The 23,534-nt window shown below is 40.4% G+C and overlaps 1 protein-coding gene across 1 annotated transcript in view; it reads right to left on the reverse strand.

The window, feature by feature from the left end:
* The window catches only part of MYH15 (myosin heavy chain 15), a 154,037-nt gene that overhangs the window by 48,950 nt on the left and 81,553 nt on the right, over positions 1-23,534 (reverse strand). Inside the window, exons 23-28 of the mRNA XM_052644929.1 lie at positions 19,942-20,184; positions 18,740-18,916; positions 16,676-16,821; positions 13,188-13,278; positions 10,494-10,883; positions 148-274 (exon numbers count right to left, since the gene is read on the reverse strand). Coding sequence (XP_052500889.1) covers positions 148-274; positions 10,494-10,883; positions 13,188-13,278; positions 16,676-16,821; positions 18,740-18,916; positions 19,942-20,184 — 1,174 coding nt within the window. The remainder of the gene's footprint in view (positions 1-147; positions 275-10,493; positions 10,884-13,187; positions 13,279-16,675; positions 16,822-18,739; positions 18,917-19,941; positions 20,185-23,534) is intronic.

Genomic DNA, 23,534 nt, shown 5'->3' on the forward strand with positions numbered 1-23,534 from the left:
AAAATATAACATCAAGGGCCTCACCATGCCCCTCGAATTTTTAAATTCCCACCCAGACTCAGTGATTGGTTCATCATTTCAGTGGTTCCTCCACCATTCTTCTGGGCTTGAGACTTGTGAGTGAAGCAACACTGAAAGTTTACTTACCATTCTCACTCCGTAGCTTTGTCTTCTGCGCTGTCACGTCGTTTGCTAATTGAGTCACTTCATCCAGTTTTGCATTTGCTTCTTTCAAGCGTTCCTCATACAGACTACAGAGCTTCTCAGCATTAGCCTACAAGTTGAGAAGGGAAGGTTGGACATGGTTTATAGAGAACATGCTGAATTAGCTGCATAAGGAAGGGAGGGAGGGGTGGTTCCTAGGATCCTTGTGCTCTCCTCTGCCCTGAAAGTCACAGCTAGCATTGGAAAACCATATCTTCTAATTTTAAACAGCACGATACACTCAGAGTCTGGGCCCCTAAGGGGCCCAAACTTTTCAAATTATAGGTATTAATGGAAAAACAAGTCTCTGGTATTGGGGAATGTCTCTTAGAATTCTTTGCTTTTCAGAAGAAGGAAATGTGTCAAACACTGATGAAGTACATAATTACTTCCTGACATTATATATTTAACCATCTTTCTTCTAGACTATAAGCTTCATGAGGATAGAGATTCCATCTGATCACAGATTATACCCCCTATGTCTAGAATAGTATCTAACACATATTAGGAGATCAATAAACAAGGGGGTAGTTCAGAGGCATGAGAAAGAAAGGATGGGAAGGATGGAGGAGGAAGGAAGGAAGTCCAGAGGGTTAACCAAGAATTATAGGAGAAAGCAGATGAATCTGAGATACAGTAGCATAGTAACAGAAGTTTGAACTGAGAAAACTGGACCCTCCCAATCACTAAGGTTGTAGGCTCATGATTACCCTGTTGGGTTATCATTTCAATCCCAAACTCCACCTTCTCAGAATTGGTTGTTCATGTTTAAAGAAAATGATATGCTAAGTGACCTATCCACTTTTACCTGGTTTAAGTAACCAATCTAATCATCAAATTTTTGCCACACTGAAAACTAATGCCAATGACTTTGAAATTCAATATTTTCAGGACCAAGAGCTTCCAAATGTAAGATGGTGCTGGCCCCTTTACATAGCTGTAATTTTCATTCTTATCATTAATATGGTCGGAAATCATAAAATGACACTGGCAGTACTTCAGAGTTCTATGGATTTTACATTACTGTTTTTGTGTTTTGTTCTTTATGTGTATTAACTCTCAGTCCATATGAGACTTTCATCTCTATAAAGAAATAGTGCTATGGAAAAAGGAGGGGAGATGTAGGGGAAGGGATAGCAAGAGAGAAGAAGGAGAGATGAGGAGATAACTTTGACAAAGAAAGGATCACATCAGTGGCATTTCAAGAAAATGGTGAAAACTGTGAAATCTGGTGGTAAGTCTGATAGTTTTCAACGTTAAACTAATTTTTATGATATAGCAATGGCCAAGGAAGAGAAACATCTCCAGGATGATGCCAGGTTTGGTCCTTTGGGAAACTTCTGAGTCAGCAAAGACTTTGGAGCTCTCCAGCTGGAGCCTGTGCTGTGATGAAGATTGTTCTCTGTAAACTTACACTATTTTATACTTAGAAATGACTATTCTAACTTTTTTTATGGAAGACTCCTAAATTACATCTTATATCCCCAAGGCCAAATACAGTGCTTGACACAAAATAGGAAACTCAAATTACTACAAACTTCAGTGAGAGGTTGGCAAACAGACCCACTAAAGTTTACTTAGAGGTCACATTCAAGCTTTCCCTATAAACCTCAACCCCCAAATTGTTTTTTTTTAACTGGGTTGGTATATTATCCACTGATTAGCAAACAAGGGAAGAGGCCATTTGGAGGCTGACAAGAAATATCAGTAATTTTACTCACAGATATTGCACACCCATGCCAGGTGGTGGATATGAAACTAGACCCGGCAGAGACTCAATCAGCTTTCTGTACATCACAAAGGTTAGAACAGTGATGTTCAATGCCAGGCACACTCAACTACCCACAATCTCCACTCATCACTAGAAGCTATAGAAACAACACAGGCAACAATTTCTAAATGGTCTGTAATTTCAAATATTTTGATTGTTGAATATGTTTGCTTTACTACTTCTGAAAGTAATCTGACAGTCAAAGTTGGCACACTCATTTTCCTCACAGTATTCCTCAGGAACTCAGATTGCCTCTGTTTTATAAATGAGGAAATGGTCAGAAAGGCTAAATACCTTGCCCAAATTTACACAGCTAGTATGTGTTGGGTTTAGGATTCGAACTGGTGCAAGAAAAGAGAAAGTCAGACACTAGATTCCTAAGCATCTGTTATATGAAGTAATAACAAAGGAAATGTTAAGGATTAATTGACTTAACATTTTAGTTGATTGAAATTGTCATGAATCCTGTGTGAAATTGGACTCCAGATCCAACTGATGGATTCTGGAAGAAACTGAATAAAAATATGACTATGTGAGCCATTTTTGCTTTATGTTCTCTCCAATAATAAATGACCCGTGAATTGGATCAGGAGGAAGACAGCCAGATGTGAGAAATGCCACTTCTGCTTATGACCAGGAGTGTGCTCTACGGCACACCTGCTTGCTGAGGGTGAAAGAACACAGATCTCCATAAGACAGCTTAGTCAGTGTTGGGGGAATGGCAAGCAAAGGAGCCAGAGAATCCCCTGGTTTCAAGAGAAGCCTGTGTGATTAAGCCCTGCATGGCCCTGCACAGCTGCAGAGTAGGCAGCTACTGGGCAGGCATAAGACATTCGCCCTCAGGCACAGCCATGGTAGTTACCCATGGGCACTAACATTGGCATTGTGTTTTCAGTTGAAAAAGTGTTTTCATAAGCAGGATCTGCAAAGGCAATGTGACTGTTTTTCTAAAGGTGGCCTGGACAGGGGCATGCCATTCAAAGGGTGGTACCCTCAAAAGTACTTCAAGTTTCAGCCTAAAATAGACACTAAATTTGATACCAAGAAGGAAGGGGTTAATGGAATAATGCATATTTATTCTGAAGCTGGTTCTTAAAATGACACATAAAAATGCTGCCTCCTAGAAATTCAGGAACCAATGGGAATTCAAAATAATCAAGATAATTGTGAGATTGCCTATAACTTCTAAATTGCCCTGGGCCTCTCTGTCAGCCTAATATGCTTTCGAAAATGCTTCGGTTTCCACTGTACCACTGAGTATTGGCATTTCTGGCATTATAATTCAGGAAAAGATGAAGTAAACAATTCAAGATAAAGTTCAGCAAAATGTATATGCCTATGAGAGTGAACAGAATCAATTTATCCCACCAAGAAATATGTAAGGCAGCAACAGAATGCCATCACCCACAGAAATACACAGGATTAGGGGTTGAGGCCCATCTCCGCCATATAATTTTTGTGACCCTGGACAAATGATTAAATCTATGAGCCACAGAAATCCCAAGAGGCATATGTAGGAAACTGATGCTAGTAACTGAGTGTACAGATTATGGAAAGCACTTAGTAAACATGAGTAAAAGAAGATCTAGTTTCTGCCTTAGAGATGTCTTCTACAGAAGCAAACTGAAAAGATTACAATGCAGCAATACAAAGGGGATGCCAAAAGGGCTACAAGAATTCAGAAAAGAATTCAGGTAAAAATTTCAATAAGGGAAGTTGAACTTGAGCACTCCAGAGAGACAGTTTAGTTTGGAAAAGGCATATTGGTGGGAAAATGGATATTTGATGGAAGGCAGGCATTCTAGCATGGCTGAAGTAGAGGGAATAGAGAGTCTAGGAAACAAAGTTCTAGAATCTAAAACTGGTGGGAGGAGTAGAGTCAGATCTTGGGCTGCAGGGTACCTTAAAGGGCAGAAGTGTGGATTTCACTCTGAAGCAGGGACATGATCCCACAGAGCCATGCATCTCTCAAAATATTAATATGGGCACTATTTTTAAAAGATTGGGGAAAAGAAGATAATTTAAAAAACACTGCAATAATCCAGTTAACAGATAATGAAATTTTTACATATGAGTGGGAATGGAATGAAAAATTACAAGACAGTACAAAATTGACCTTCTGTAAGAACTGATTGGAAAGCCAAGAACAGAGAGGAAACAAACAAACAGTTCTAGGCTGAGAGTCTGGGTGATGGAAGGAACAGGGTGCTGGTGGCAAAAATATCCATAGGAATTATATGTCAGCTTCAGGAGAGGCAAGTATGGCTTTAGACATGCTAATTTGAGGAAAGAGAGACATTACTGATCTTTGCAAGAACCAATAAAGAAACTACTTTTGAGATGTGTGCTTAGTCACTCAGTCATGTCCAACTCTTTGCAGCCTCATGGACTGTAGCCCACCAGGCTCCTCTATCCAGGGGATTCTCCAGGCAAGAATACTGGAGTGGGTTGCCATGCCCTTCACCAGAGGATCTTCCTGACCCAGGGATGGAATCCAGGTCTCCTGCATTGCAGGCAGTTCTTTACTGTCTGAGCTACCAGGGAAGCCCAATCAGGGGAAATAAAAGACATTGCAGGAGTTAAAGGAGTGAGGAGGTAGTGAGCTATACACTGACTTGTGGGAGCTAGTTTCCAAACAAGGCACAGCAATGAGCCACACTCTCTAGTATCCCCACCCATGTGTACACCCTATCCTATGACTCATCACTGTTGGGAGTCACACAGAATCACTCCACCATATTGCAAGCCAACCTCACAAAAGTCTTTGCAGTTTCTGGTCTCTTGGAATACTTGCTTTTAATGCCCTGAATTACCATGTAAGAAGTCTAACTCCCCTATGACTACCATGCTGTGAGGAAAGCCAAGCTAGCTTACATGGAGAGGTCACAAGGAAAGAGACATTTCCAAACAGCCCTCAACTGTCTAGCAATCCCAGCCCAAGAGCCAGACAGGTGAGTGAATAAACCTTCAGATGATTTGAGTCTCAACCACCATCTGCGCTAAGCCTGTCAAGCCCCAGAACCAAGAGAGAAAATGATAAATTACTGTTTTAACTTCAAGGTTTTGAGGGTGATTTGCTACATATCAATAGATAAACAGAACATTACTCTTTGGTCAAGGAGTCAGATTAAGACAGACATGGACAGGTTTTGCTTTTCTCTCAAAATACTACCCCTAATATGGAAAAGTCTGTTGTTGTTGTTTTTTTAATATGAGAATGATGGTTATGTGGAAGAATATTTTATTCTTTGGAGCAAGAATGAAAGAAGTGGCTGAGTGAATATCTTATAAGGTGAAGAGAGAAGTTATAATAAACGGTCTTAATCTTATCAGTTAAGTGTTAACAATTAGCAAAAGGATGGATTCAGGAAGGCAGGGTTGGAGTTTGAGGAAACATTTTTGTTTCTTTTTTAAAATAAAACAAGTTAGAAGAATAAAGAACTGAGCAGCAATGAAATTCCAGAGGAAGCTGGTAAGTATAAAATTAAAACATAATTAGTATGGATTTATGGTGAATCTATCAATGCTCTTATGATTTTATGACTGCTACTCAAATGTATAGCAACAGAAGAGTTCCTGAGGATGAATGAGAGGCAAAGAGTAAGGTCTTCTAGTACTCACTTGGACTGATAAAGGAAGATAAAGCCTACAAGGGCAAGGAGTGAGAATGTTTTCATTGCTGAGTTGAAGACAGAATCCAAACAAAATGCAGCATACAGGAGAGACAGAGGAAGAGAGGTCCGAAGTCCTCACTAGATTTATATTTTATGATAATTAAAGGTGTGATGGCAGGGACAGTGGAGAGGAAAAAAGAGAAGGAAAAGCAGGGTAGTTGTGCTTCTTTCTAATTGATGTGCTATTTAAAGGAAATTAATACTAAACATTTCAGGAGTCACTCAGTATCTCTGAAGAAATTGTACATTTTTATGGTTGCAGTCCTGAAAGATCAAGCTTTATTGTTGGTTTGTCTTCCCAGATGACTACAGATTCTGCTCACAGGAAGAATCTGGCACCAGTTATTTGCTCTGCATGGCCTCAATCAAGGCTCCTCTCAGCTGCCAGCAGGTAAGGAGGTTCTTACCTGTGAGCTGATACTAGTCATTTGAGATGAGAGCTGGCAGAGTAGAGATTAATGGGCTCGGTGAAGAAAGAACATGTGAAAATTCTCCTAATGTTGGCTTATTAAAGAGATGCCAGAGGACACAAAGGAGAAAAAGTTCTTAACTTCCCCCAAAGCTGTTTGTACCACCATTTGTTCGGATGGATTTAAAGTTCCTGAGCCCCGCTTGGAGTGCTCCCAACTCAAAGCCATCCCTCAAGAGAGAAACACCACTGATGAATCTATTTGCAAAGCAGGAATAGAGATGAAGACATAGAGAACAGACTTGTAGACAGTCACAGGGAGGGAAAGGAGAGGGTGGGATGAATTGAAAGAGTAGCACTGACATATATACACTACAGTGTGTAAAATAGACGGTTAGTGGGAAGCTGCTGTATGGCACAGGGAGTTTAGCTCAGTGCTCTGTGATGACCAGGAGGAGTGAGATGGGGTGGGAGGGGGAGGCACAAGAGGGAGGGGACATATGTGTACTTATAGCTGATTCTGGTTATTGTACAGCAGAGGCTAACACAACATTGTCAAGCAATTATCCTCCAATCGAAAAAAGAGAGACACACACACCACACACAAGTTAGTGGCATCCCTTGTCCAGCCTACTTACTGTGTCATCACCAGAAAGACCCACAAGGAACACAGACTGGAATTCCAATAAGGTCAGAAGCCATTGTCAGGCTACCTTCAGGGGATGGTCATGGGACTTTAGCAATGCCTGAGATTAGACCTGATCTAGAGAGGAGCTGCCCCACGCACGAGGTCAGAGGTGGCGGTCTAGAGGAGCTACTCCATGCCTGAGGTCAGGGCTGCAGCCAAGAGGAGCTACCACACACCCAAGGTCAGGGGAGGCAGTCGAAAGGAGCAACCCCACATCCAAGGAGCGGCAGCTGTGCAGGCAAAGGAGGGCCGAGAGGAGCTACTCCATGTTCAAGGTCAGGAGAGGTGGCCGTGAGGAAATGCCCCTCGTCCAAGGTAAGGAGCAGCAGCTGTGCTTTGCTGGAGCAGCCTTGAAGAGATACCCCACGTCCAAGGTAAGAGAAACCCAAGTAAGATGGTAGGTGTTGCAAGAGGGCATCAGAGGGCCGATACACTGAAACCATAATCACAGAAAACTAGCCAATCTGATCACATGGACCGCAGCCTTGTCTAACTCAATGAAACTAAGCCATGCCCTGTGGAGCCACCCAAGATGGGCGGGTCATGGTGGAGAGGTCTGACACAATGTGGTCCATTGGAGAAGGGAATGGCAAACCACTTCAGTATTCTTGCCTTGAGAACCCCATGAACAGTATGAAGAGACAAAATGACAGGATACTGAGAGGGGAACTCCCTGGGTCGGTAGGTGCCCAATATGCTACTGGAGATCAGTGGAGAAATACCTCCAGAAAGAATGAAGGGATGGAGCTAAATAAAAACAATACCCAGTTGTGGATGTGATAGAAGCAAGTTCCGATGCTGTAAAGAACAATATTGCATAGGAAGCTGGAATGTTAGGTCCCTGAATCAAGGTAAATTGGAAGTGGTCAAACAGGAGATGGCAAGACTGAAAGTCGACATTCTAGGAATCAGTGAACTAAAATGGACTGGAATGGGTGATTTAACTCAGATGACCATTATATCTACTACTGTGGGCAGGAATCCATTAGAAGAAATGGAGTAGCCATCATGGTCAACAAAAGAGTCCAAAATGCAGTACTTGGATGCAATCTCAAAAATGACAGAATGATCTCTGTTCATTTCCAAGGCAAACCATTCAATATCACGGTAATCCAAGTCTATGCCCCAACCAGTAACACTGAAGAAGCTGAAGTTGAAGACCTACAAGACCTTTTAGAACTAACACCCAAAAAAGATGTCCTTTTCATTATAGGGGATTGGAATGCAAAAGTAGAAAGTCAAGAAACACCTGGAGTAACAGGCAAATTTGGCCTTGGAGTACAGAATGAAGCTGGGCAAACGCTAATAGAGTTTTGCCAAGAGAATGCACTGGTCATAGCAAACACCCTCTTCCAACAACACAAGAGAAGACTCTACACATGGACATCACCAGATGGTCAACACCGAAATCAGATTGATTATATTCTTTGCAGCCAAAGATGGAGAAGCTCTATACAGTCAGCAAAAACAAGACTGGGGGCTTACTGTGGCTCAGATCATGAACTCCTTATTGCCAGATTCAGACTTAAATTGAAGAAAGTGGGGAAAACCACTAGACCGTTCAGGTATGACCTAAATCAAATCCCTTATGATTATACAGTGGAAGTGAGAAATAGATTTAAGGGACTAGATCTGATAGATAGAGTGCCTAATGAACTATGGATGGAGGTTCATGACATTGTACAGGAGACAGGGATCAAGACCATCCCCATGGAAAAGAAATGTAAAAAAGCAAAATGGCTGTCTGAGGAGGCCTTACAAATAGCTGTGAGAAGAAGAGAAGTGAAAAGCAAAGGAGAAAAGGAAAGATATATCCATTTGAATGCAGAGTTCCAAAGAAGAGCAAAGAAAGATAAGAAAGCCTTCCTCAGTGATCAATGCAAAGAAATAGAGGAAATCAACAGAATGGGAAAGACTAGAGATCTCTTCAAGAAAATTAAAGATACCAAGGGAACATTTCATGCAAAGATGGGCTTGAGAAAGGACAGAAATGGTATGGACCTAACAGAAGCAGAAGATATTAAGAAGAGGTGGCAAGAATACACAGAAGAACTGTACAAAAAAGAGCTTCACGACCCAGATAATCATGATGGTGTGATCACTCAGACATCCTGGAATGTGAAGTCAAGTGGGCCCAGAAAGTATCACTGTGAACAAAGCTAGTGGAGGAGATGGAGTTCCAGTGGAGCTATTTCAAATCCTGAAAGATGATGCTGTGAAAGTGCTTTACTCAATATGCCCCCAAATTTGGAAAATGCAGCAGTGGCCACAGGACTGGAAAAGGTCAGTTTTCATTCCAATCCCAAGGAAAGGCAATGCCAGAGAATGCTCAAACTACCACACAATTGCACTCTTCACACACCCTAGTAAAATAATGCTCAAAATTCTCTAAGCCAGGCTTCAGCAATACGTGAACCGTGAACTTCCAGATGGTCAAGCTGGTTTTAGAAAAGGCAGAGGAACCAGAGATCAAATTGCCAACATTCGCTGGATCATGGAAAAAGCAAGGGAGTTCCAGAAAAACATCTATTTCTGCTTTATTGACTATGCCGAAGCCTTTGATTGTGTGGATCACAACAAACTGTGGAAAATTCTTCAAGAGATGGGAATACCAGACCATCTGACCTGTCTCTTGGGAAACCTATATGCAGGTCAGGAAGCAACAGTTAGAACTGGACATGGAACAACAGATTGGTACCAAATAGGAAAAGGAGTACATCAAGGCTATATATTGTCACCCTGCTTATTTAACTTATATGCAGAGTACATCATGAGAAATGCTGGGCTGGAAGAAGCACAAGATGGAACCAAGATTGCTGGGAGAAATATCAATAACCTCAGATATGCAGATGACACCACCCTTATGGCAGAAAGTGAAGAAGAACTAAAAACCCTTTGATGAAAGTGAAAGAGGAGAGTGAAAAAGCTGGCTTAAAGCTCAACATTCAGAAAACTAAGATCATGGCATCTGGTCCCATCACTTCATGGCAAATAGATGGGGAAACAGTGTCAGACTTTATTTTTCTGGGCTCCAAAATCACTGCAGATGGTGATTGCAGCCATGAAATTAAAAGACGCTTACTCCTTAGAAGGAAAGTTATGACCAACCTACATGGCATATTCAAAAGCAGAGAGATCACTTTGCCAACAAAGGTCCCGTCTAGTGAAGGCTATGATTTTTCCAGTGGTCATGCATGGATGTGAGAGTTGGACTGTGAAGAAAGCTGAGTGCCAAAGAATTGATGCTTTTGAAATGTGGTGTTGGAGAAGACTCTTGAGAATCCCTTGGACTGCAAGGAGATCCAACCAGTCCATCCTAAAGGAGATCAGTCCTGGGTGTTCTTTGGAAGGACTGATGCTGAAGCTGAAACTCCAGTACTTTGGCCACCTCATGTGAAGAGTTGACTCATTGGGAAAGACCCTGACGCTGGGAGGGATTGGGGGCAGGAGGAGAAGGGGACGACAGAGGATGAGATGGCTGGATGGCATCACCAACTCGATGGAGATGAGTTTGAGTAAACTCTGGGAGTTGGTGATGGACAGGGAGGCCTGGCGTGCTGTGATATATGGGTGGCAAAGAGTCAGACACGACTGAGCGACTGAACTGAACTGAGCCTATCTGAAGATGTCTAGCTTCCTTTAGCAGGTACTCTGAGTCACCAGTTTACTTTAACTTTCTCTCCCCTCCTGTCCTCTGCTTACTTCCATGTCCTAAATCCTCAAGGAGGGCTTGTAAATATTCTTTACCTTAGCTCTGGTCATCTGTTCAACTTGGGTCAGGAGATCGTTCACTTCCAGCTGCAGGTCACTCTTGTCTTTTTCCAGTGTCTGCTTGACCTGTTGTAAATTTTCTACCTGGCTCTCCAGCTCAGCCAGGCTATCTGCGTGTCTCTTTTTCAAAGAGGCAGAGGTTGCCTCAAAGTGCAGTGTGGCCTCTTCCAGGTCTCGGCGGAGCCTCTGGAATTTTGTTTCTTGTTTCTTAGTTATCTCCAGCTGAGCCGAACTGACACCTCCTGCCTCCTCCAGCCTCTCATTCATGTCTTCCAGCTCTCGGATGAGGTTAGCTCTCTCCCTCTCTACCTTGGCTCGAGTGGTCCTTTCAGCTTCCAATTCTTCTTTCAAAAGTTGTATCTGAGTCTATAGCAGTAAATAACTTTAACTTTCACTAAGCACTTGTAGCATATTTTATATTCAAGAGCTCTACTGTATTTTTTTTTTATCACAACTAAGCAAAACAACATAACACTTTTGGTTCTCGTTTATAGCTAAAGAAGATAGAATACAGAGAAATTAAGTAATTTGCTCCAAAGCAGTACCGAGACCAGAATTAAAATTTGTAATTCCTCCCAATTTCCCAGACCATGGTGATGAGCAACCTCATTAGATTATATACATGAAGAGGACATTTTAATAAAAAGCTCTTTGCAAAGGACTAGAAAACATCTTTCATATAACAAGGAAACACTTTAAGGAAAGCTTATAAAAAATAACTTGATGAATTTTATATACACTACCTCATTTATCTGAAATTTATTTATCTGAAAACCTTAACTATCGCCAACTTGGGCAAAAATCTCATCAACAGATTAAATACCCCTGAGTTCAAGCAGCTAACTCATAAGAAACAGCATCAATTTAATTTTATACAAATTCTGACAAACTTGGTTACTTGTCTCTTAGTCTGAAGGTGATTTCAAGTAGCAGGAAAGTTGAAGTAACAAATTAAAATTGGTGGAGGAATGGGATTATTAATTGGGGTAGTAACCTGATATTATTAGAAGCAGAATTACAAGACAAAGAAAAGCAGTGATAGGAATTCTCAAGAGTGCAAAAGTCTTTCGGTGTAAGGGCAAAGAGCTTTACAAATCTTGGTAGCATCATTGTGGGACAGCACAGTAAAGCTGATGATGGTCATTAATATCACCTTAAACAACTGGGCATAGGTTAGGGCAGAAGGAAAAAGGAATGACATATTTTAGAATATACTTTTCTTTCCATTAAGTAAGAGTATGATTGCTAAGAGGAAGGTAATTTTTAGACCGAACCAAATAAATAAGGCTATCTAATCTGGATGAGTTGTGACAGAGGTGCTAAAAAATTTATGATTTCCACACCCAACTAATCATGATCCCCTTACAATTAGTTATCTTGAGATACAATACCTTCATTCCAAACAATACTCTAACCAGGTCAAACATTTCTGAAACATTTCCTTAGAAATAATCTTTGGAACATTATTTTAAATCATCAGGGTAAGAAAGTTTGTATTTTGGATTAATTGAACATTTTTTTGGATCAACTATCATTTGAAGAGAAGTCTGGTAAATATGATAGACAACTGCTTGAAGATTGATAATGTCTGAAAGCACATCCATAAAGCAGGGAGACTGGCTGTATTTGACTCAAATGTCTCAGAAAGTAATAATCAGGAAAAAATTCCAAAATTATTTTGAGTAATAGTTACATTAATGAGATAACTATCTAGCTCCAAAGGAAAAGAACCCATCTCCATGTATATGTGAGGAGTTATATGGTTTAAATTATTTTATAATGTGGAAAAGACTCTTGAGGATCCCTCAGACTGCAAGGAGATCAAACCAGTCAATCCTAAAGGAAATCAACCCTGAATATTCATTGGTAGGACTGATGCTGAAGCTAAAGCTCAAATACTTTGGCCAAAGTACTGAAGCAAGGAGCTGACTCAGTTGAGGGCAGGAAGAGAAGAGGGCAACAGAGGATGAGATGGTTGGATAGCAGCACCAACTTCCTATGAGTTTGAGCAAACTCCAGGAGAGAGTGAAGGACAGGGAGGTCTGGTGTGCTGTAGTCCATGGGGTCGCAAAGAGCTGGACCTGACTTAGCAACTGAACAACATAATATGGTAATATATAATATACACTATGTGACTGTGTATAAAACAGTCACATAGTCTAAACTTATAAATAGCTGCTCATTATCAAATAACGTTTTGAGGCTACAAGTAGCTACAAAACAGATTTTCAGTGTAACTGTCTTACAATTACAAAGGCTAATCATCATGAAAAATTAAATTGTTAATACTGAATGCTTACCATGGGTCAGGCACTGAGCTTACCACTTAAATGTAGTTTTCATTTTCGTTCAAACGTTGTCAGGAAGATTAATGAGTAAAAATACAGATGTCCTGTGTTTTAGTACAATGCCTAGTTTATGTCAAACATTCAACGTCTTAGCTATTTGTTTTTATTATCTTCATGATAAGGAAATCTAAGCTTAAGTAATATTCCCCAGAGTCACCTCTCTGTAGAATGCCAGGTTACCTTCTCAACCAGCGTTCTTTCCTGTTTCTGTCGATAGTTGGCTAGGGTTATGGCTACCTTGGCAGAACATTTGTCACCAAAGCACCAGTCATCAACCAGGGATTGAACTACAGATGCACACAGGTATTTGATAAATGATCACCTGGAACTCTTTAACCATCTTCTGAAGCTGAGCCACCAGGTTTTTCTCATTCTCCACCTTCGACCTCATCTGATTCATTTCCAATTCTTTCCTGTTAGGGAAAGAGTCAAATGAAATTGCTCAGAGTAATAACATTTTGTTTAAATAGTCTTCAAATTATTGTAATAATATATGAAGTCATGCATTGTAAAAATTCAACTATTACATCTAGAGCTGAAGTCTCCTTGGCTATTATACCCAGCCTCTGTTCCTTCCCTAGAGGTAACCACCATAATTAATTTGATGCGGCTCCTTCTGGACATTTTTCTAAGTATTGACATATGTTTGTGCTTATGTATCAGTAGGAATAGTTTCATTTTCTTTACTGTGAATGGTATAATATTATATACATTTAGATTTATAATTTCACATTTTTAATATTTATTGTATTTATTTGACTGTGCTGAATCTTGGCTGTGGCACTAGGAATCTTTTGTTGCAGTGCAGCTTCCTAGCTGTGGCTCACAGGCTCCAGAGCCCAGGGATCAGCAGTTGTGGTGCCAGGCTTAGTTGCTCTGTGGCATTTGGGTCTCAGTTCCCCAACGAGGGATCGAATCCACATCTCTTGCATCGCAAGGCAGATTCTTAACCACTGAACCACCCGGGAAGTCCCTGTACAACATTTTTAACCCAATAACACACGGAGATTTTTCCACTTGGGCCTACACATAGATTTGTTATTGTTTTGTCACCAAGTCATGTCTGACTCTTTTATAACCCCAAAGACTACAGCTAGCCAGGCTCCTCCTCCTGAGGTTATTTCTCTACGTGGGCTTTCCTAGGCAAGAAAACTGGGGTAGGTTGCCATTTCCTTCTCCAGGGAATCTTCCTGATCCAGGGATCGAGCCCGTGTCTCCTGCTTGACAGTTAAGATTCTTTACCACTGAGCCACCACAGAAGCCCACACGTAGATTACTTCACTTAGACATTAACTGTGAAATACTAGTCTATGACTTAAATATTATGTGGTTTTCTTATCCACTTCCCTATTAATAAGCACTGAGTTTTCCCCCTAAATTTTACTTTTACAAATAATGCTGTTCATCTGTGTGCACCCTTGTGTACATGTGAGTGTTTCTAGAGTGGGTACTGAGCAGGGAATTGCTGCGTCAGTTATAGGTATGTATCTAAAAACTGTTAACTTTGGCCTCCAATAGCAGTGTGAGGTTATTTCTCTACATTCACATTTAATATTAGCACATTTCTAGTGTGTCCTTGTTTTATTATGAATGTCCTTAAACAAGTGTCCTTGTTTACTAGTAACTAGCATGTTATCAACTATGAGGATTTTAAAATGGGCAATAAAACAAATGACCTCACCTGTGTCCTTTGTCCATTTTTCTGTTAGGTTGTTCATCTAATTATTGAATTACACATTTTCCTTTAATATCCTTGATATTTATTTTTTGATATCTGCTTCAAATTTGTTCCAATTTCATTTATGTTGGCTTTTGCCACTAAATGTTTTAGATGCTGATGTATTAACATCAAGTTTATCAATACAGTCCTTTTATGCCTTTGGATGGGGTTTGTGACTTATTCAGGAAGTCTGGCCTGCCAATTTCCTAAGACTTACCACCCATATTGTCTTAATTGTTTTTTTTTTTTAACTGAAGAACATTTAACATGAGATCTACCCTCTCGACAAATATTTAAGTGTGCAGCGCAATATTAACTATAGGCAGAACATCACACAGATCTCTAGGACTCCGTCATCCTGCCTAATGGAAGCTTTATAACCACTGAACAGCAACTCCGCATTTCCCCTGCCTCCCAGATCCTGGCAACCACCATTCTACTCTCTGTTTCTAGGAGTTTGACTGTTTTTAGATGCCTCCTATAAATGGAATCATGCAGCATTTGTCCTTCTGTGGCTGACATTTAATTTAGCATAAAGTCCTTCAGGTTTATCCCTGTTGTCACATAGGGCAGGAATTCCTTTAACAAGTGGCCGAATAAGAATCCATTAAATGTATACATCACATTTTCTTTATTCATTCATTCAATCAATGGGCATTTAGGTTGTTTCTACATCTTTGCTATTGTGAATAATGCTGCAACTTCTAATGATTTTATAGCTTTATTTTTGCATTTAATTCTTTAATGCAGTTGGATTGTGTGTGTGTGAATAGCATGATGAAGAAATTTAACTTTTATCTCATAAGATGAATAGCTAATAATCTTGGCACTATTTATTAAGTATTCTATCCTCTCATCATCATTTGAAAATGCCACATTTTCATATATTAAGTTTTAATATATACACAGGTCCATTTAAAGAAAAGGTTGTATAATAAATTCATAATTTCCTCAAAACACAGGTTTCTAAAATGCCAGAGCTCTTTGACCTGTGGCCTACAAGGACATGGAGTATCATTTCACTTTGCCAAACTGAAACACAATCTTCAAAATTAAATGCCGAAGGAACTGTATCATCATTTTGCCTTTCACTATTCCACTACATTCATAGGGTTACTTATTTCATCTTTTCCAAACACCTACCAAGTTCAATAAGTTATTAATAAGCTATTAATCAAGTCTACAAATACCTATCAAGTTTAGTAACTTATTGATAGGCTATTAATCCAGTCTGACCACAAGCATGTATCATGGAAACTTGTATACACAGATGGGAAAACCAGAAGCTCATAGCTGCTCATTGATTCTCTTCACCAGTATGCTCTCCACTTCAGACAAGTTTTATCTTACTCTTAGATTTCACTGTTTCCCTTTCTTATTTGATTTATTTAAAATAACTTGAAAATCCCTAGTTGTTAGAAGAAAGTCTAGCTAAACAGAGGGAGACAAAAGGGACAAGGTAAGAAAATCTGTTTCAATGAATAATGAAGTTCAACTGAGGGGGCCATCTTGCCCTGAGCTCCTTGGGAATCTGCGTGAACTGAAGGTCTATTCATTTTGATCATGCTTTCAATTTTAAAGTTTAATACTTAAAAAGTAAATTACTAGACCAAAAAAGTTGTATAAATGTCTAATGAAGTTACATCTGGCATATAAGTTTTGTTTTGTTTTTAAAAATGATCAGAGGGTATATGGGACTTCACATTAGAATTTACTTTTGATTTATTTTTTAACTTTAGGCCATTGATCTCATGAGTAAAAGAAGTGAGCCTCTTTTATTTTTTGACTTGTAACTTCAAATTTTAATAATTTGCATCTGCTATGTCTTACACCTTTCATTCACATCTGCTAGTCAGACTTCTCAATCACTTTCTTGTAGGCTATTATATAATTATAAAATGAAGAGTAATCTCATAAAGTCTAGCAAAAAATAAAAAACCCTCAACTTCCTAGGCTTGTTATCCTTCTTATCCTCCCCTGCAGGTCTTGAGATATCTGGCTCTAGGGTCACCAGGATAAGCACCATGAGAGAACTGTCTCCTTCAATATAAGATCTCCCAGAATCTTGTGTCCACAGAAAGGTGGCTCACCTCCTCAGCTTTTCTGCTAGTTGCAGTTGCCTGCTCTCCAGGTCCTCCATGCTCTCCTGGTTCAGCTTTAACTCGCCCTCCACTTTGCACTTTTCCTTCTCACAGTTCATTCTCGCTTTGCTCTCCTGCTCAAGGGCACCCTCAAGCTGACAAAAGGAGATGTTATTAAGCCCAATATATAGGTTAAGTTTATACTTTACAGATGTGTTCATTAACCACTTACCTTCTGGAAAAAGAAAGAAAAATATAAGCAGAGTCTGTAAACGATGCCCAGTCATATAGATACTTTAAAATAAATGTTGCACACATCAATGGGATTACAAAACAATCTAGAAGTCAGTGACAAAGGAAATCTTTAGAGATTAAGGAATATGTGCTCTAGAATACAGAAAAAACAAATAATAAATGCCTAGTGAGACCCTGTTTGATAGCTTTCCACTGATGAGAAGCTCACTTCTTCACATGGCAGCTCATTTCATGGGTGGATAAGTCCATTTACTCAGGAGTGCTTCTTTGTAAGAGGCCAAAATAGTCCCTGTAAATCCATCCCACAAATCTAGGCTCTGCTCCCTGGAGCAACACCAAGCAAATCTGTCTCCACGTGACTATTCATGAATATTAGGCAGCTGTCCTGAGTCTCCCAACTCAGCATCACTGACCATTTCAAATGCACCTCATACAACATAATTTCCATACTCTCCTTCACCACTCTGGTACCCTCTCTGGTCCATAGCATTATGTCATCTTCTGGTACCTCCAGCAAGGTGGCCACAATACTACAGTTCTGTCCAGATTAGTGTTGCCAACAATTATATTGAGGTCGGTTTAGCCGGAGGCAAAATAATAGTTACAATATGGCTATTTTCCCCTGATATATTAACTTTGCCACAATAGAAGCTATTTCCTGTAAGCAGTGAAAGATATAAAATTCAAATGGGGAGAAGGGAGAATTTCTGGAAGGTGTATGCAAAACCAAAAAATAAATGAACTCTAGGAGAGAACAAGTGTGTGACAATACATGTGTGAGAGTGTGTGTGTGTTGTGTACACACACCAACAAATTCCCATATTGAGGCTTTGTCTCAGTACTTTGGCCACCTCATGCGAAGAGTTGACTCATTGGAAAAGACTCTGATGCTGGGAGGGATTGGGGGCAGGAGGAGAAGGGGACGACAGAGGATGAGATGGCTGGATGGCATCACTGACTCGATAGACGTGAATCTGAGTGAACTCCGGGAGTTGGTGATGGACAGGGAGGCCTGGCGTGCTGTGATTCATGGCGTCGCAAAGAGTCGGACATGACTGAGCGACTGAACTGAACTGAACTGAAGATATATATCCATGGAAATAGGAAGAGAAGTGAGACAACTAATAGGTAACAGAGGAAAATTGATAGAGAGGCACGAGGAAAAAGAAGCAGATTAAAAAAAAAAGCTAACCACACTTGCCAGCAATTTTATAAAAACTAAGCTTTGAGGACTAATAAAACAGTGAATGCATACACTCTTTGTCAGCTGGGGAGGAGACAGGAAGAGTGATGAACCTACCCACTGAGACTGGTCTGAAACATCTTTATTTCACAGGGTTTTGGAAGCAGAACAGAAGCACCATCTCCAGAATCTTACAAGTATATTCCGATAGCGTTGGTAGAACACAGCTTGCGACTTACATATCTTTCTTCTATAACAAACCTCAGTGCACTGCTGGAGACATGGGGCCTTTAAGCAATCCTTCAGTGCTAGCGTCAGATAGAGCACCAGCACATTTGCGGGGCAAAACACCAGGTTCTGTGGGGAAGTCAGTCATGTAGAGTGCTCCCGCCTCACGATTCATCTCAGTATTCTCCCACTGCCCAGGGTTGTTATGAAAGTTTCATTTAACAACAGACAGAACACATACCAGGGCCTCTCTTCCACTGTAGCGGTTCACCTCTGTTTCTAAATGAGGGAAATGAACCATGCTACTAAGTTTTCATGAAAATGTCAAGATAAATTAACTAAGTAAAAAGTGAAAGTTTCTATAGATGTAGACAGGCAGCTAACTAGGCAGACATATCACTCCTGACCTCATTCACTCGCTGCTCCAGTGTCAACTTGGCCTTGCTCAGGGTGTGGAGTTTCTCCTCCTCATTGTGCAAGTCCTCCAGGGTCTGCTGGTGGGTCTCCTGTGCAGCCCTGGCTGCTCGATGCAGTTTGCTCACATCCTCATTGAGAGACTCCACCTCCTCAGTCAGGTTCTTGACCTGCCGGGAGAAAACAACAGCTCCATGAGAACCGCTCCTGGAAGCAGGGGCATAAATGCGAAGGGCCATCTCCTCTCTTTTCTAGGACCAAAAATCTCATGACATATCCACTGTCATAAGGAATCACATGCAGCCAAATTTCTGTTGGACGTTTTAAAACTCTAAATTCGCATTTTCTTTTACACACAGACACGAATGATCTGTTATCTCTCATAGCCAGGGAATGGGGTGTTCTGGTTAATCAAATATCAGCGTAGGTCCATGGATGGCCAGTTTTCAGTGTCATGCCATTGTATAACAAGAACACTACTAATTTTGCTTTCTTTTAAGTATTCAGGGCACACATTAATCTTGTTATGCCTCAGGATCCTAAGAAAGTGGCAGTTAGAGAAGAGGTCCAGCGGATAAAATAGGCAAAAATGAAGCCATTTATATCAGGCCCATTGGCTTTTTATGAAAGGGACCCATATACAAGAGTTGCTATTTAATCATCTGCCAAAATTACGCTATTATTCTGGATGCTTTTTTCAATCAAATGTTTGATACAGATTTCTTAGCTAACTTCAATCTATATACAGATACACAAGTTAAAAACCTCAAAGAAAATGAAAAAAGTTTTAGCTGGAATTAAAATGACATCTGAAGGTCAAACTCCAAGTCAACAACTGAGGTGGGGACTAAGATACATACCAAACCACCTTTCAGTAAGCTGCATCCTGCTCCCTCTCCTCCCAAAAAATAATTCTTAGAGGCCCAGTGAAACTGTTTTACTCTTTCTATCAGATTTCAGATGCAATAAGATCAGAACAAATGAAAATGTTTCATTTGGGAGATTAAGCAGGGTTCCATAAATTCAAGCTGGAAATTTGAATTAGGTCCTCATTCAATGCCAGTTCTGACTTCAAGGGCCATAAATTGCAGACCACTATGTTCATTAATTTAAACAAAGCAAGCCTGGTTCCAGAGCCCAGTTGGGAGTCTGGAATTGAGGCAGCTAGACCTTCCTGACATCGTAAGAAAAGTACCTTGAGCTCTGTAGCGTGCTTCTCCTTCTGTGACTTCGCCAATAGCGTTTCCAGGTCATCGATTTCTTTCTTCAACTCAGAACATTCATCTTCAAGTTTCTGCCCCCTGGCAGTCAGCCTGGAATTTATCTCCTCTTCTTCCTCCACCCGCGCAGACAGCGCCTTGACGCTGGCCTCCAGCTGGATCTTGGATTTAATCAGCAGCTCGCACTGCTCTTCAACATTTGCCAGGGTCTCTCGCTCCTGCCATGATGAGGAGAAAATTGTTGCCAACAGCTGGAAGTAATTTATCAGCCAGGAGAAATGCTGCTTAACACATAGCAAAGAGATAATTGCCTGCCCTCTGTCCAGCACTTTCACCTATCTTTCCTAAGCAGTTGAAATAATATTCCCAGTTCCCCAATCCTATTGTTGACAAGTGGAGGAGTTGCTTGTGTTTGGAGGTGCTTTCAATCTTTCAGGCCATTCAGTAGATTAGATTACCTCTTCTAAAGCACTTAATAGAATCCTAGTGGCCTAAAGGAGCTAACATGCCTCCAAAAATCAGCAGTGTGCTGATTAAATCACAGCTACTGGAAGCATCCCTGTGGGCATATAGTTTGAGGGTGGTACCTGCTCAGAATACAGTCTTTTTGAGGAAAGCTCTGTCCCCTCAGACAATAGAATATTTATCGTATTATTATAAGGGTCCGGATGCACTTGTTTAGTATATAAACATCTTCTAATAAATAGAGCTGGGCTGCATATTATTCATAGGTTGAATTTAGAATTCATGACGTTCCTTGCACATCACTAACTAGATTTCACTATTATTTCCAACTAAAATCTTTTTCTCAATGGTTCTGCCAGCAGTAAATTCCACAAGTTATATACAGAGAGTGCAAAATCCTCCTTCCTTTCATCTTTTCAAACATACTGCCTCCAACCCTTGCTGAGTGGCCCACTGTTTCAGTATTATGGACTAAGTCAAAAACGAAGGGGCTGAGTCCTTTTGCTACAAAAGCACCTTTTGTAACTTTGAACTCCTCTCATTTGTCTCCATTTAGAGGCTAAATGAAATCTCTTCTCTGTGAGCAAGTTCTTAATTACTGTAGGTCTTGTTGAGATATAACTTCACTCATATCTCTATCTTCCATCTCTAGACCTCATCCATCCTCTACAGTTTTGATAACCTATCACCTAACTAGTTGCTGCTAAGTCACTTCAGTCGTGTCCGATTCTGTGTGACCCCATAGATGGCAGCCCACCAGGCTCCCCCATCCCTGGGATTCTCCAGGCAAGAACACTGGAGTGGGTTGCCATTTCCTTCTCCAACCTAACTAGTTGCTTGGCATAAATTGTTGCATCTACTTAGACCAAGAGCAGAAAAAAAACAAAAATCCAGGCTACTGCTTTCTGGCTATCTCTCATCCTATCTGTCCAACAGGTGGGGCTCAAGGAGGCACAGATGGGAGACATATAGTATAGTGAATCTCCAACATCACTGAAGACCAAGAGAAGGGCTAAGTAAAAACAAAAATATGGAAGCAAAAGGATTCATGCGAATCAGAGAAGTTCCAATGCTTGAGCAACAAGGGGGACATTTGATCTCAGTTCACCCCAGTTGACAAGTAGAACAGCTGTTTGCTCTCTTCCATTCAGCATGTGTATAGGACCTGTCACCATCACCAAATGAAGAGGACAATCCAATCGACCATCATCGATCCCTCATTAAACATGACAGCGTGTCTGAAGCCAGCCAAGCAGTGGTGTAACAGTTTAACAGCAGGGACATCCTTTCCCCTGTAGTAATTTTCTCACGTACTTGCTAATTGAAATGGGTTCACTCAGTTTTGAGTTAGTGAATGATTTTAAAAGAATCTTTATTTCCTTGATTTGTACTGTATTGAGCTGTGTTTCTTAAAAATTAACAATAATAAAATATTTCATAGCCAATTCGGCTTTTTAAATTAATTACAATTTGAACCCATCTCAGCCTTCCTGGATTTGCCCTGGAATTGGCTTCATGTATTTCCTATGCACTTTGATCATATATCCCAGACTTTTACCCTCCACTCCCTTCAAAAGTCGAGTCCTTTTCTATTCCTACATCAGCCCAAGTAGCCCTGGCCACTCTCTTTGTTGAGAGGAAGAATGATGGAAACTAAGAGGCTGGGTCTTATTCAAACCTACCTTTCTCTTATTCAAACCTGCCTTTCTCCTATTCAAACTTACCTTACTCTTACTCAAAACTGTATTTCTCTTATTCAAACCTGCCTTTCTCATAAGCCAGACAAAATATGACATTACAAGCTTTGATTCTCACAGTATGGATCTTAATGTAGGTTTGAGTGGGGCCCAGGAATTTGAGTTCTAACAAGAATTCTAGGTGAGGCTGATAAACACAGAAGTTCTAGAACTACTGTTATGATAAATATGCATCAGAAGTGTGAGTCTGAGTGTAAATTCTCATATAAAACATGGCCTATTGAAACATCAATGGGTAGCACAGCCCCAAAGAAAAGAATGATTTTTAGTCTAAAATTACTAAATTTTCTGTTTTCAATAAGTCCAAACGGCAAGAAAAACTTCTATTTATATAGTTGTATTTGAACCCAGTATTTTTTTTTAACTTAGTACTGTTCTAAGTGGGGTGGAGAATACAATAAAGATGGATACAATTTCATACCTGCCTTTGGAATGTTTGGGGATAACAGTGGTCTGGGTAGCTAGAGAACAGGAATACTAATAAAAGGGGATGAGTAATGGCACTTCAATTTAAGTCTGAATTTGGCAACAAGGAGTTCATGATCTGAGCCACAGTCAGCTCCTGGTCTTATTTTTGCTGACAGTATAGAGCTTCTCCATCTTTGGCTACAAAGAACATAATCAATCTGACTTCACTATTGACCATCTGGTGATGTCCATGTGTAGAGTCTTCTCTTGTGTTGTGGGCAGAGGGTGTTTGCTAAGACCAGTGTGTTCTCTTGGCAAAACTCTGTTAGCCTTTGCCATGCCTCATTCTGTACTCCAAGGGCAAATTTGCCTGTTACTCTAGGTATTTCTTGACTTCCTACTTTTCCATTCCAGTCCCCTATAATGAAGAGGATATCTTTTTTGGGTGTTAGTTCTCGAAGGTCTCGTAGGTCTTCATAGAACCATTCATCTTAAGCTTCATCAGCGTTACTGGTCGAGGCATAAACTTGGATTACTGTGATACTGAATGGTTTGCCTTGGAAACAAACAGAGATCATTCTGTCATTTATGAGACTGCATCCAAGTATTGCATTTCAGACTCTTCTGTTGACCATGGTGGCTACTCCATTTCTTCTAGGGATTCTTGCCCACAGTAGTAGATACAATGGTCATCTGAGTTAAATTCACCCATTCCAGTCCATTTTAGTTCGCTGATTCCTAAAATGTCGATGTTCACTCTTGCCATCACCTATTTGACCACTTGCAATTTGCCTTGATTCATGGACCTAACATTCCAGATTCCTATGCAGTATTGCTCTTTACACCATCAGACTTTACTTCCATCACCAGTCACATCCACAACTGGATGCTGTTTTTGCTTTGGCATCGTCTCTTCATTCTTTGTGGAGTTAGTTCTC

This window comes from Budorcas taxicolor, chromosome 1 (assembly GCF_023091745.1).
Source record: "Budorcas taxicolor isolate Tak-1 chromosome 1, Takin1.1, whole genome shotgun sequence".
Taxonomy (NCBI): Eukaryota; Metazoa; Chordata; class Mammalia; order Artiodactyla; family Bovidae; genus Budorcas; species Budorcas taxicolor.